Source organism: Etheostoma spectabile, chromosome 14 (genome assembly GCF_008692095.1).
Source record: "Etheostoma spectabile isolate EspeVRDwgs_2016 chromosome 14, UIUC_Espe_1.0, whole genome shotgun sequence".
NCBI classification, from domain to species: Eukaryota; Metazoa; Chordata; class Actinopteri; order Perciformes; family Percidae; genus Etheostoma; species Etheostoma spectabile.
Window position 1 is genome coordinate 1,991,157 of NC_045746.1, and position 12,657 is coordinate 2,003,813.

The 12,657-nt window shown below is 40.3% G+C and overlaps 3 protein-coding genes across 3 annotated transcripts in view; 2 read left to right on the forward strand and 1 right to left on the reverse strand.

Annotated features, from left to right (window-relative positions):
- The window catches only part of snrpd1 (small nuclear ribonucleoprotein D1 polypeptide), a 6,377-nt gene extending 3,943 nt beyond the window's left edge, over positions 1-2,434 (forward strand). The window contains exon 4 of the mRNA XM_032534870.1: positions 2,185-2,434. Coding sequence (XP_032390761.1) covers positions 2,185-2,261 — 77 coding nt within the window. The 3' untranslated portion in view covers positions 2,262-2,434. The remainder of the gene's footprint in view (positions 1-2,184) is intronic.
- A 680-nt stretch (positions 2,435-3,114) lies between these two features.
- ggcta (gamma-glutamylcyclotransferase a) lies at positions 3,115-5,333 on the forward strand. The gene is made up of 4 exons (XM_032534869.1): positions 3,115-3,287; positions 4,242-4,387; positions 4,475-4,607; positions 4,739-5,333. The coding sequence occupies exons 1-4, from the start codon at positions 3,174-3,176 to the stop codon at positions 4,859-4,861; spliced, it is 516 nt and encodes a 171-aa protein (XP_032390760.1). The 5' UTR covers positions 3,115-3,173; the 3' UTR covers positions 4,862-5,333.
- Positions 5,334-5,505: 172 nt separating this feature from the next.
- adnp2b (ADNP homeobox 2b) overlaps positions 5,506-12,657 on the reverse strand; it is an 11,028-nt gene continuing 3,876 nt past the window's right edge. The window contains exons 3-4 of the mRNA XM_032534865.1: positions 9,403-9,504; positions 5,506-9,185 (exon numbers count right to left, since the gene is read on the reverse strand). Of these exons, the coding sequence (XP_032390756.1) occupies positions 6,480-9,185; positions 9,403-9,504 (2,808 nt within the window). The 3' untranslated portion in view covers positions 5,506-6,479. The remainder of the gene's footprint in view (positions 9,186-9,402; positions 9,505-12,657) is intronic.

Genomic DNA, 12,657 nt, shown 5'->3' on the forward strand with positions numbered 1-12,657 from the left:
TGGAAAGCTGAGACCTGACAGCATCATGGATTGTTCTCAGTCATCGTCTGGAAAGACCAGGTGATGTAAATCTTAAGTTTTTACATGCCCAGACTCATCTGACCTTGGCCCAACAATCAGCACCATGGATTCTTCTAAGCAGTTGTCTAGAAAACTGAAACTAGTTGACGCTCACAAAGCAGGAGAAGGCTATAAGAAGATTGCAAAGTGTTTTCAGATGCCAATATCATCTGTTCGAAATGTAATTAAGAAATGGCCGTCATCAGGAACAGTGGAAGTTAAAGCAAGATCTGGAAGACCCAGAAAAATATCAGACAGAACAGCTCGCAGGATTGTGAGAAAAGCAAGTCGAAACCCACGTTTGACTGCACGATCCATCCAGAAAGACCTGGCAGACACTGGAGTTGTGGTACACCATTCCACTGTAAAGAGATACTTGTACAAACATGGATGAGTCATCAGACGAAAACCTCTTCTGTCCTCAGCACAAAAATCAGCATTTTAAGTTTGCAAATGAACATATAGACAAGCCTGATGTATTGTGGAAACAATTTCTGTTGGCCGATGAGGTTAAAATAGAACTTTTTGTCCGGAATGAGCAAAGGTCCGTTTGGAGAAGACAGGGCACAGAATTTAATGAAAAGAACCTCTGTCCAACTGTTAAGCATGGGGGGGGGGGGGGTGGGGGGGGATCAATCATGCTTTGGGGTTGTATTGCAGCCAGTTGCACAGTGAACATTTCACGAGTAGAAGGAAAAAATGGATTCAATAAAATTTCAGCAAATTTTGGACGCTAACTTGATGCCATGTGTGAAAAAGCTGAAGTTAAAGAGGATGGCTTCTACAAATGGATAATGATCCTAAACACACCTAAAAATTCAGTGGATTACATCAAGCGGTGTAAACTGAAGGTTTTGGCATGGCCTTCACAATCTCCTGACCTCAACATAACTGAAAATCTATGGATAGACCTTAAAAGATCAGTGCGGATCAGATAGCCGAGAAATCTCAAAGAACTGGAAGACTTTTGGAAGGAAGAATGGGTGAAGATTCCTCAAACAAGAATTGAAAGACTCTTGGCTGGCTACAAGAAAGCTGTGATACTTGCCAAAGGGGCAGTAAAAGGTATTAACTCTGCAGGGTGCCCAAACTTTTGCAGACGTCATTTTTTTGTTTTCTGTAATTTTTAAAGTTTAAATGTTGGAAATAAAATCAAACTTTTTGTGACATAATATACGAATGTTAAATATGTCTTTTGGAGATTTTTCCATCTTTTCTTGGCTTCTTTATGCACATTAATACAAAGTTTTGAGCCCCACTGTATCAATCTACCTGTTAGTAAAACCTATGTACGGGAAACACTGTTGTAACTACACATTTCTCCGTTCGTGGCTGAGATGGATGACATTTAGCAGACTTTAGCGAGCAGCTTAATCCCGACAAAACATTGAATTTCAGCCTGCGTGCACGTTTAAAAAACAAAAAAAAAACAAAAAAAAACTTGAATATTCAAATTCCAAAATTGAATACCTACCCATCAAACGAATATTCAGCTCCAGCCCTAGAGTCCATATAGACTAACATCTCAGCAGAGGTGAAAGTAAAGGGTGCTGCCTTGAGACAGTAGAGAAATACAAACACTTCACTTTGTTGTGCTGGGCTACCAATGAGAAGATTCAAACCCTCATACTTTTGGTTATACCCAAAATTGTGGAGGACACACTTAACTTAAACTTGATCTGTTTAAAAAGTAGTGCATGTACTTTGTATGTTGTGTGTGTGTGGTCAACTGTAATCGGACTGCAAATTATAAACACTTTGGCTGTCATCAAATAATAATTTTTATTATAATATAGTGTAAATATTTTATACTGCAACACTTTGGCTGTCATTAATCATAACAATGTGAACACAAGTTATTTGTCTTGTTTATAGTGTCAGTGTCTCCTTTTGTGAAAGTAGTTCTTCAGGTGGCTAAATCTTCTGGTGTTCAAATTTTGCAAAGTCCTTATCTTCATGCCTTGCAGGGACTGTGTATACATTTGGAAACTGAGTAGTGAGTTGATATTCACAAGTGGGTTTAGTTGGTTTAAATGTTGAGTGGCCCACATTACGATACTGTGACACCCAACATTCCCGTGCATGTTTGACATGTTTCTGACTAACTTTTCTGTGTCTTCTCAGTGGCTGGACGGGGACGAGGCAGGGGACGAGGGCGTGGCAGAGGAAGGGGACGAGGTCGGGGTGGCCCGAGGAGATGATTACCAGGTCGTACATTTGCAGGCCACCACCCCACTGTTTGTACAGGACTTTTTTCTTTGCTCGGAGGAAACATTTTGTGAATTTCCATGTTTTCAGTTTTGTTTTTTCATTATTTTGTACATTAAAATGGATAGAGGTAAAGAGAATAAATGTGGCTCTGTGTATTATTGCACTATTAGTAAGAGGGTTTGTTTTGTTCACTAAATCTTTTCATTGCATGGCTGAATAAAATATATTTTCATGGAAATGTTTATTCCCAAAGATCTCATTAAAATATAAACAATACAAATTATTGCTTATTTAAAAAAAAGACCATTTAGTCAAATAGTGCATAGTGGCTCTCAGTAAATGGTCATAACACAACTTGTATCAGAATTTGATTGTGGTAAAAGTTAATCTGCTTGATAATGCTTACACAGTATGTAAATGTGTAGTTAGTTTCAATGTGGGCCTTGAAACTGGCAGTTTGGTAAATGTTTTTGAAGGGAGAATATATATATATATATATCTAAATCCTGTATAGGTAACATTTAAAATTATTTTTAATTTAGTAATAAAAGCGGTTAGTTTATTATTCGGGGGGGGGGGAAATCAATGGCTAACTTCATACGTAATCATTTATCAACAATACAGGTGGCAAACTATTTCCTCGCCTTGTGGGTTAGGGTGTATGATAGTTCTAGTGGTCAAAGTGCTTGCAGGTAACAGGTTTAGGAATATTGGCGTCTGTGTTTTTAAACTAACGTCAAGCGTTACGACAGCCGGGTCATTATTGACTACGACTGGTCTGCCTCGACGGCGGCAAAACGAAGTCTCCTCATACTAGTTAGCATTTAGCCAAATAGATTTTAGCTGTGGTCTTCTGTCCACTCTTGCTGTCTCGTCCGGCGGGAAACCACGGATATCAAAATATGTCCGTTGCTAACGGTCGCTTCATGTATTTCGCTTTTGGAAGTAACTTGTTAAAGGAAAGACTGCAACTAGCAAATCCCTCTGCGATATTTTGCACTACCGGCCGACTAAAGGTAACGTTAACATAAGTTTGTAGAATAGCTTTTTATTTATTTTTTCACTCTTACTAATATGGCGTTCGTGTCTTGTGGGAAATACAATACACCCAAGACGTGACGAGATCATGTTTATTTTCTATCCTGACATACAGTAAATATGACACATAGTTTATAGCATTGATAAGTTGATTCGCTTACACTTATTTGTCCGGCGGTCAGAACGCTTTCAAGTCAGGATCCAGTCTGTGGTCTTTTCTTGTGAATGAACCATGGTCTCACTAAACGGCAGTGGGAAGGGAGATACCGGTAGTATGCTGTTTTAGCTAGCTACGCTAGCTAGTTGTAACCATTGTTGGTACGCTAGACCCGTTACTTTATTGCTGGCTATATTTTCACATTGTGGTCGCGAGGTGCCCGTTTAACTCGGGACATTTCACGTAGTTTTTTTTACCGGGTAATAGCTTAACTAACTTTACCGTTTTAGGGTGCAACGGCAGGTAACCGCATCAATAATGGGCAACATAGCGCCTCTCCTTGGTAAAGTGACCTGCTAATGTACTTTATAGTATCCCGATATAGAAAACTAACTTGTGACTCGACGACCTGTTCCCCTCCTGTTAAAATCATCCCCTCCATTGTTAGGGTTTGGTTCAGGTAGAGGGTAACACGTTGACGGGGAAGAGTCTTCTGACACAACTCCTCGTTCATTATGTTCACATATTAGCCCACCTAAATGATTACTAGGCTAGTTTTAGCACCAGCTGTAACAACAGGGACAGAGTGTACTATGCTGGGATGACCAACAGCAAACAGGCTCACTAGGGACACTGCTGAAAACACAAACAGAACCCCTCTTTACATCAGTGAAATAAAAGGCATTTTGTTTAAAATACAAAACCACTCACTGCTGTTCACAGCCTTTTGTCCTTTACCTCATACCCCGTTTGTTTGTGTGTCTGTTGTGTGCAGGATTATGAGTTGAACTTTGGCCTGTGGGAGAAACATGTGGACAACAGTTGGCATGGTGGAGTGGCCACCATTAAGTCCTGTCCAGGGGCAGAAGTGTGGGGGGTAATCTGGACTTTGAGCAACGAAAACCTCCAGAGCCTAGACAAGTGAGACACACAAACACACAGCTGTCTTTCTGTTCATGTTTGTCACTGTAACCAACCACTGCGTGGTTCTTCTCGTTATGTCCTTAGCCAGGAAGGGGTGAGTCTTGGAAGGTACTCTCCACTGGAGGTTTCGGTGGAGACTGAAAATGGACTCATGCTCTGCAGGTCTTATCAGATCAACAATTTCCACGCCTGCCCTCCATCTCCTCAGTACAAACAGGTGTGTGCATGTAAACACAACAAGGTCCAAAGACAAAACACTTGACTTAAAAAAAAGCCTATACAATGCAATAAATGACCTTTTAACTTAGTCCAATATGTTTGTGATTAAATTTCTTTGTTTTATATAAGGTGGTGTGTCTGGGTGCAGAGCAGAATGGACTTCCGGGGGATTACCTAAAGAGGCTGAAGGCTATTCAAACCAACAACTACACTGGCCCCTCAATCCTTGATCAAATCCAAACGGTCAAGTAGATTGAAAATTCACATTCTTTACTCTTTGAAAACATCAGTTGACAAACAACCTCACCACAAGGTCCATTTAGTAGCTGTTCTGAGAACATATAACAAAATAGCTATTAACCTCATTGACTTTTCAGTAGTTTCAAGAGCATTCAACTGCATTTTATTCTCCATTACAACCATAATCACATAAGTAATAGTTGTATGATAATTAAATGATAAAAATGTTAACATGAAATGGTGCTGAAGACAGATGTGGTTTCTTCTTTCTAAGGTCAAAACAAAATCTGCAACAAAGTGAGGCCAGAAGTTTGTAATGCATGGACATAATGAGCCAAACACATACCTTATCTTTTATTTTGAGCTGTCGTCAAATAATTTATGTATTTTGAAGCCATCACAATTGAAGACTCAAAATGTATGTGACAGGCAGATCCTTCCATTTTATCAGTTTTCAGGGGAATAATAAACACTGGTGAAACACCCTCAAGACTTTATTCTGCTCAGGCTTTGTTCTGACTTTAACCAATATGTTTGATTTTCATTATATTCCTGGTCATTCAGTTATAGGTGAAACAAAAAAAAAAGATTTGGGGTGCTTTAACACAGCTAGATTTCAAATTAAAAGTTTAATTTCAATGACTGAATCATTTTACGTAAAAGGAAACCACTTTATTTCTTACAACACAGTGGCATTGGACAGAATAATTTGTAGGCCTACTTTTCCCAACATCAACTAGGAATTATAAAATATGTTTAAGTACAAAAAAAACAGCTGTCAAGAGAAAATAATATATGAACACCCAATAACTTGGAATCTAGGTAAATTTCCCAAAGCAAATATGTAGACTTCACAATGGCACAAATCCTAATTTCATTTGACAAAACAAAAGGTTCATGCAAGCAACATGGTCAAAGATGTATAGTAACCAAGAATGCAGTAACCTGAAAACTCAAACATTTGTACATTCTTAAGAATTTGGCTTCAAAACTGCAAGATGAACATTCACCTTCTACAAGAGTTGGTCAGCAAGAAGCGCGTTCCCCTAAATCAGTTTAAATGTAAGGGGGGGGGGGGGGGGGGGGGGGGGGTGTTCATCTAAAAGTAAAAACTAAAACTGCACAAACCGGTCAAAATATGCGGAGGGATAAAAAGAAAAACAATATAAAGCAAAGTATTTGTTGAAATGTGCACTTAAGTCTTGATATTAGACTAGCATGATGTAGGAATCACAATTTTGTACAAATGGGCTTAAATAAAGGGTGCAAGAAAAGCTGCTTCCATGGGCAAATCAGTGCTCGAGTTGAAGTCAGTAGCCATTGTTGAATGAAAGATTGTAACCAGCTAAACACTATTGCCACTCAACAGTCTGACACCATTAGATCTGGCAGACAATGCATTTATATATTAATTTTGTTCTCTGCATTCATGTGAAAATTGGGATATGGACCACTAACAATTTATTAAAGTCAAACAAAACATTATTGATGTGGTCTACATTAAGAGACTGAACACAGAGATAACTGCATGATGAACTTTTCTGGCAACTGTCAACACAAAAGGCCATCATTAAAGTGTCTGGGTTGTTATCTGGGTTTTAAATTAGGGATTTGTTTCATTTTCACACACTTAACTCAAATTCATCTGCTCCACCTGTTCCCCATCCGTAACTTTCTCATTTACACTTTCATCCATTGGTTCTGGTCCACCCTCACTGTTTTCCATCTGCTCCGTTGAATCAGCAGGCGGCTGCTCTGTGGTGTCGGTCGGCTTCTGTTCGGGGATCAGGAGATTGTGCTTGACCTTGTTCAGTTCTGTCATGTTGAAGCCGAGAAAAATGGCAGCCGTGTTCCTACTGAGACTCTTCATGCACTTGCTGCGCTTCTTGCTGAAGTGGGCAGCCAACTCTGGTTTTGTCAGGGACAGCCTCTTGCACAGCTCTTCGGTCTCGGCTTTGGTGGCATAGGGGTTCAGGTTGAAGTATTTCGATATAAAGTCTCTGCGCTGATCGCCGTAGCGGCGCTCGTTGGGGTTGGGTTCCAACAACAGCTTCACTGTGGGATCGATCTGAATCACTGGCTCTGGCGGGGGCAGTATCTTCTCAGTCTCTCGCTTCTTGCGCATAGCTGCCTTTTTTTCTCGCTCTAGTTGGTTGGTCATCATGACTTCCCTCCATGCATCCTCCAGCCTCTTCTGAGACTGCAGCTCTGCTACGTTCTCTGGACGCACTGTAGCGGGTGCAGCTGGAATCAGACGCGCTGGAGCTATAGTTTGTTTGATAGTCGGCGGTTGTGGCATTTGGAGAAAATAGAGTTGCTTCTGAGCTGGTTTTGGTGGCTGCGGTGGTGCTCCTGTAGTTGTGGGGGGCGTTGGTTGTTTTGGTGAACACCGGCATCTCTGAATGTGGAGCATCACCGCCTGCTGGGTGACCTTTCCTGTGTACACACCATTGCAGTATATGCACTTGAAAGCTTCTGTCTTGAGGATAGCATGAATGGTGGGTGCTACTAAGTGTTTTTGCTTCAGGTGCTGAAGGTGTTTGGATTCATTGTCAAACTTTTCATCACAGAATGGACAATAGGCACTGTTGATTTTCACAGGTGCTGTGCAGATCTCTGGCTGGCTGCTGGGCTGCAACTTGAAGAAGATCAGGTCGAGGGAACTTGTGACCAGGGCAAGATTGACTTCGGTGTCTCCTAAGACCTCTTTTGGTGCGGTGGTGTGGACGTCAAAGTAAGGGAACAGAATTCCTCCAATACCTTTAGAGTAGACCCTGTACTTCTGCCTCAGAAAATCACAGTATGTCTTGCTTGTGGGATTGTGCTGCTTAACATGCTCAGCGAGCTGTTTGATTGAGAAGAACAAAGCTGAGCAATACAAACAATTCAGGCCATGCAGCAGGTGTTGGAAGACGCTTTTTTCTGATAGAAGAATTTTGCACGTTAGACATTTGACAGTTTTGTCTGGCATTTTCTTCAAGAATGCAGCTCGTGCCGCCACACTTTCTGACTTGGATGTGGTGGATTTTGCCTGGTGAGCGACCTCTGTATGCATGTCAAAGACATTGGAAGGGAAAAGTTCATTGCAGAGGGGACAGGTAATCCACTTCTTAGTTGGTGGTGTGGAGTTCCTGGTTTGCTCAACAGTATTGAGATAGGTACCTGTGCTCTGAGAGACCGGCACTGCTAATTGTAGTGGCGCAAAAGTGTATGTAGGCATGCCATTTATCTTGTTGCCAGTTGGAATCAGGTGACTCAGCAAGGACTGTGACGTCAGCATGGTACCTTGAAGGGACATTTGGTTTGTTGGTGCATTTTGTGCGACCACAACAGGCTTGGATACAGCTCCTGTTCCAGCTGCAATGTTAGCCTGCAGTCCTGACGGGAGAAGGATTTGCTGCATTTGTGGAGGCTGTTGTAGTTGAGCAGAAGCACGAGTTATAGCCATAGGTGCCGGTTTCAAAGACACGTTAGAAACCATGGGAAGCTGGACCATAGATGGTCCTTGGGGCAAAGCACTTCGGATGGCTATTGTGGCACCAGGCTGGAGCAAACCTTTAGCTTCTGCACTAGCTAGCTTCACTAGCGCAGACGCTTGTGGGGGCAGAAAAGCTTGGTTGGTTCTGGGGGCACAGATCACAGTCGTACTGTTTTGACTTCCTTGTATTTTCTGTAATGCCACCACAGTCTCAGTAGGTTGGTCATTGCTTGGTAAAGCCAAGGACTTACTGTTCAACATTTGAGGTTGTTGTGGTTTAGGAGCAATGCTTGGCAATGTCATAAAAATGCCATTGCCATTAGGTGTTGCTTTAATGGTGTAGTTCTTGTTCTCATAAATCATACTCTGCACTTGTGTACTGACTGAATAGTGGGATGGCTCAACAAGCATGTGATGCAACATTTGGTCTAGGCTTCCAGCGTTCACTTTGCACACCTTACAGCAGTAGACCTTTATTGATGAAGTCCCTTGAGGGTGTAATCTGTAACCAATATACGTTTCTGCCAACCTGTCCAGGTGCTTGAGAATGATGTGCTTCTTCATCCCAAAGATAGAAGAGTTTGGAAATCCACATTTTCGACACTGATACCGCTCACTTCCACAATGCGTGGGTTGAGACCCTCCCGGCTGGCGTTGTATACAGTTTGCATGAAAGAACAGCATGTGCTTCTTGAGATACTTGGGGTTTCCAACGAAGACGCACTGAGCACAGGGTGCCAGTGCACAGAATGACTGCATATATCCATGGCAACGAGAAACATGACTTCTGAAGTTGTAGATGTTTGTAGAAGAGTACTTGCACAGGGAACAGCATAGAGGCCGAGACCGATAAGGCCACTGGATAGAAAAATGAACGAGTTGAGTTAAATTTACAGTGTGCATCAAGTATTTAACATTTATACCAAGCAACACATCTTAAGAGATATGGAATAATGAAAAAAGGAAAGAATGGAAGAAATTACATTTTAATCCACCAGACATGTATAGGTTTACTTACAGATCAGTAACATTTAGAATGTTTTAACAAATAATCATTCAAATGTGTCATATTTACCCTTTTCTTTAGTCTTTTGTATCCGTATGTGATATCATCCCACTCAGTTTCCTGAAAGGCCTCTTCTTCATCTGAGTTCTTCTCAGAGTTTTCATTGAGTTCCTACACAGTAAAAACAAACAAATCTTAAGCATAAGTTTCACAATGTAAAAAAATGTATGTATTAGAAGACATACGTTGTTCAAGTAAATAAGGCCATTTGGCAGTTTAAATAATAGCAAGGCATCACACAGTAGGAATTTAATACAGAATTTGCAAGTTTATACCGTGCACCTAGTTTAAACTAACACAGTATTTAATTAATTAATTTAAAAAGCTCTGCAATAATTACTTCCTTCATGAAGGTTATGATCAGTTACTGTTGAAACTGCAATCTGTATTCAACTGAATTGCATTATGCTGAGGTTTCTAATATTTTGTCCACCCCACTTATATTATGGGTGGAGTACAAATTTAAAGCACTTCTGTATAATGCAGCACAACAAACTACAGAGTCCAAAATTACATTTAATTTGAAGCAACACCAAACATAATATTCATGAAATTAGGATTATTTTTATTAGACGGTTAGTTTTAGGGAAATGACCCAAATAAACTGATGTCATTAATCTGCTCCTCTGTGTTAAACCTGTGCGCTCATACATAGATGCAGTGCAATTGAGAGTTTAAATTGACATGTATATTGATGCATACATATTATATATGTATATTGACATGTATCCCGCAGATTGTTTTAATCATGTCAATCCAAAAAAAATCCTGTAAATCCAAACGTGCCCATGAAGCCGTCTGGCTCATTGATTTACAACAACATCCAAATTCGCCCAAAACCACAGAAAATCTCAAACACTAAACATGACATCATAGCCCAACCCCAAGTGTTGGTAACAACCAAAGACCCTCTGAATTGCATTTTTTCAAGTTGACCATCATCATTAAATTATGTTTTAAGATTGCTGTAAAAATGTTTTTTCCCCAACTTTATAAAAAACAACTGTTCCCTCCTAAACTTAGTCTGACTCACAGGATGTTGAGTTAAAGCCTGCCATTGGCCGCATATTTCATACCAAATTCTCCTCCCCTTCCACTATCTGCATGTTACCGGCAGAGCTGGGCAATATATCGATATTATATTGATTTTGTGATATAAGACTAGACATCGTAATATGGTATAAGTGTTGTCTTTTCCTGGTTTTAAAGGCTGCATTACAGTAAAGTGAATCAATTTTCGGAACTTACCAGGCTGTTGTAACTGTTCTGTTATTTTCCTTTACCCACAGTCATATCCACATTACTGATTATTTATCAAAAATCTCATTGTGTAAATATTTTGTGAAAGCACCAATAGTCAACACTACAATATTGTTGCTGTATCGACATCAAGGTATTTGGTAAAAAATATCGTGATATTAGATTTTTTCCATATCGCCCAGCCCTAGTTACCGGTTTAACATAGCACCGTGGCTGCACCCTGGGCTTAGCGCCGCCCAGGACAATTATTATTGGCTAAAGAAATAAAAACAACCCAGTGAGTTTTTTCCCCTTAGTGCAGAATTAGGGACAGTCACACATATGCGTGGAGTGCGACGATCGCCTGCTCAGGAGATAAATGCTGAGTCATCAACGGTCAAAGTTTGAAAGCGCCCGGATAGCTCAATTGGTAGAGCAGGTGTCCATCTACAGTTGTGTTCAAAATAATAGCAGTCCAACATCACTGGCCGAATGAACCTATAAATCATTTTTGGGTAGACGTGATAGATGGTGTTGTAGAGTCATAGAAAACCATGGGATGGGGCATGTTCAAAATAATAGTAATGTGTTCAATTAGTGAGGTGATTGATTCTGTGAATAAACAGGTGTCAATTATGGCCCATATTTAAGGAAGGAAGAAAGCAAATGTGCATGGTAGTTATAGTGCATTTCACACTGAAATACTCAGTGAAATGGTTCATTCCAGACATTGCTCTGAGGAACAGTGGACTTGAAGTTAAAAAGTTGATTGGAGAGGGCGAAAAACACAAAGAAGTATAGAAAATAATAAGCTGCTCAGCCAAAATGATTTCAAATGCCTTGAAATGGCATCCAAAGTCTGAACGACATGGGAAAATATACGGTTAACTACCATTTGAATAGATGGAATAATAGTCAAAATGGCCAAGGCTCAACTCAAAAATCAAAGAAGACTTTAAGTTACCTGTGAGTACTGTTATGATCAGAAGAAGGCTATACGCTAGAAGCCCTCGCAAAGTCACATTGCTGGGGGAAAAAAATAATAATAAATGTTCTGAGTAGGTTGAAATTTGCCAAAGGACACATGGATAAATGGCACAACATTCAATGGTGTGGCCATTCCAATCCACTGACCTCAATCCCATAGAACACTAGTGGGGTGACATCAAAAATGCTGTTTCTGAGGCAAAACCCAGTAATGCAAAAGAATTGTGGAGGGTAGTTCAATTGTCCTGGGCTGGAATACCTGTTCACAGGCGCCAGAAGTTGGTCGGCTTCATACAACACAGATGTGAAGCAGTTCTCAGAAATAATGGCTATGCAACTAAATATTAGCGCAGTGATTCAAAGTAAAGCAAACCCTTGACAGTTTATACAGTAAATGTTTGAGTTTGTAAAGAAAATTAATATAAAATTCCTTTTTCTTCACTTTCTGTAAAGGTAGAACACAAACTTGATTCACTTTGGTCATGCTTTGATTTGGAATTGAATTGGAGTTGAATTGAATGTGCAGTGTTCCCACTGCATTGATATTATGGAATTAAAAGCTAAGGATTTTGAGCATTATTCAGTTTTTTTTTTTTAAACACACTGCTATTATTCTGAACACAACTGTATAGACGTTCAGCTCCGACCTGCGGCACTTTGCTGCATGTCATTCTCACCCCCCCTCCACTCCCCCTTTCATTTCTTCAGCTGTCCTGTCAATAAAGGCCTAAAAATAATATAAAAAAGTCCCATGACATGGTGCTTTTTGGATGCTTTTATATAGACTTTAGTGGTCCCCCAATACCATATCTGAAGTCTCGTTCCCGAAATTCAGCCTTGGTGCAGAATTACAGCCACTAGAGCCTGTCCCACAATGAGCTTTCCTTAGGATGTGCCATTTCTGTGTTCAGTTGGTAGGTGAAATCCATTGACTCAAATATAAAACCGCATTCAAGTTCCCAAATTTATTTATTTATTTTTAGCTATTGGAGGAGAAAGGGGGAGTGGGGTTGTGGCCTTGACCAACTGTCACTTTGC

What these genes read in the sequence shown, in the direction of transcription:
- ggcta (XM_032534869.1), top strand. Translation starts at nt 3,174, where the DNA reads ATGTCCGTTGCTAACGGTCGCTTCATGTATTTCGCTTTTGGAAGTAAC. An exon ending in AACCTCCAGAGCCTAGACAA is followed by an intron (nt 4,388 to 4,474) that starts GTGAGACACACA and finishes TTATGTCCTTAG; the next exon opens with CCAGGAAGGGGTGAGTCTTG. An exon ending in CATCTCCTCAGTACAAACAG is followed by an intron (nt 4,608 to 4,738) that starts GTGTGTGCATGT and finishes GTTTTATATAAG; the next exon opens with GTGGTGTGTCTGGGTGCAGA.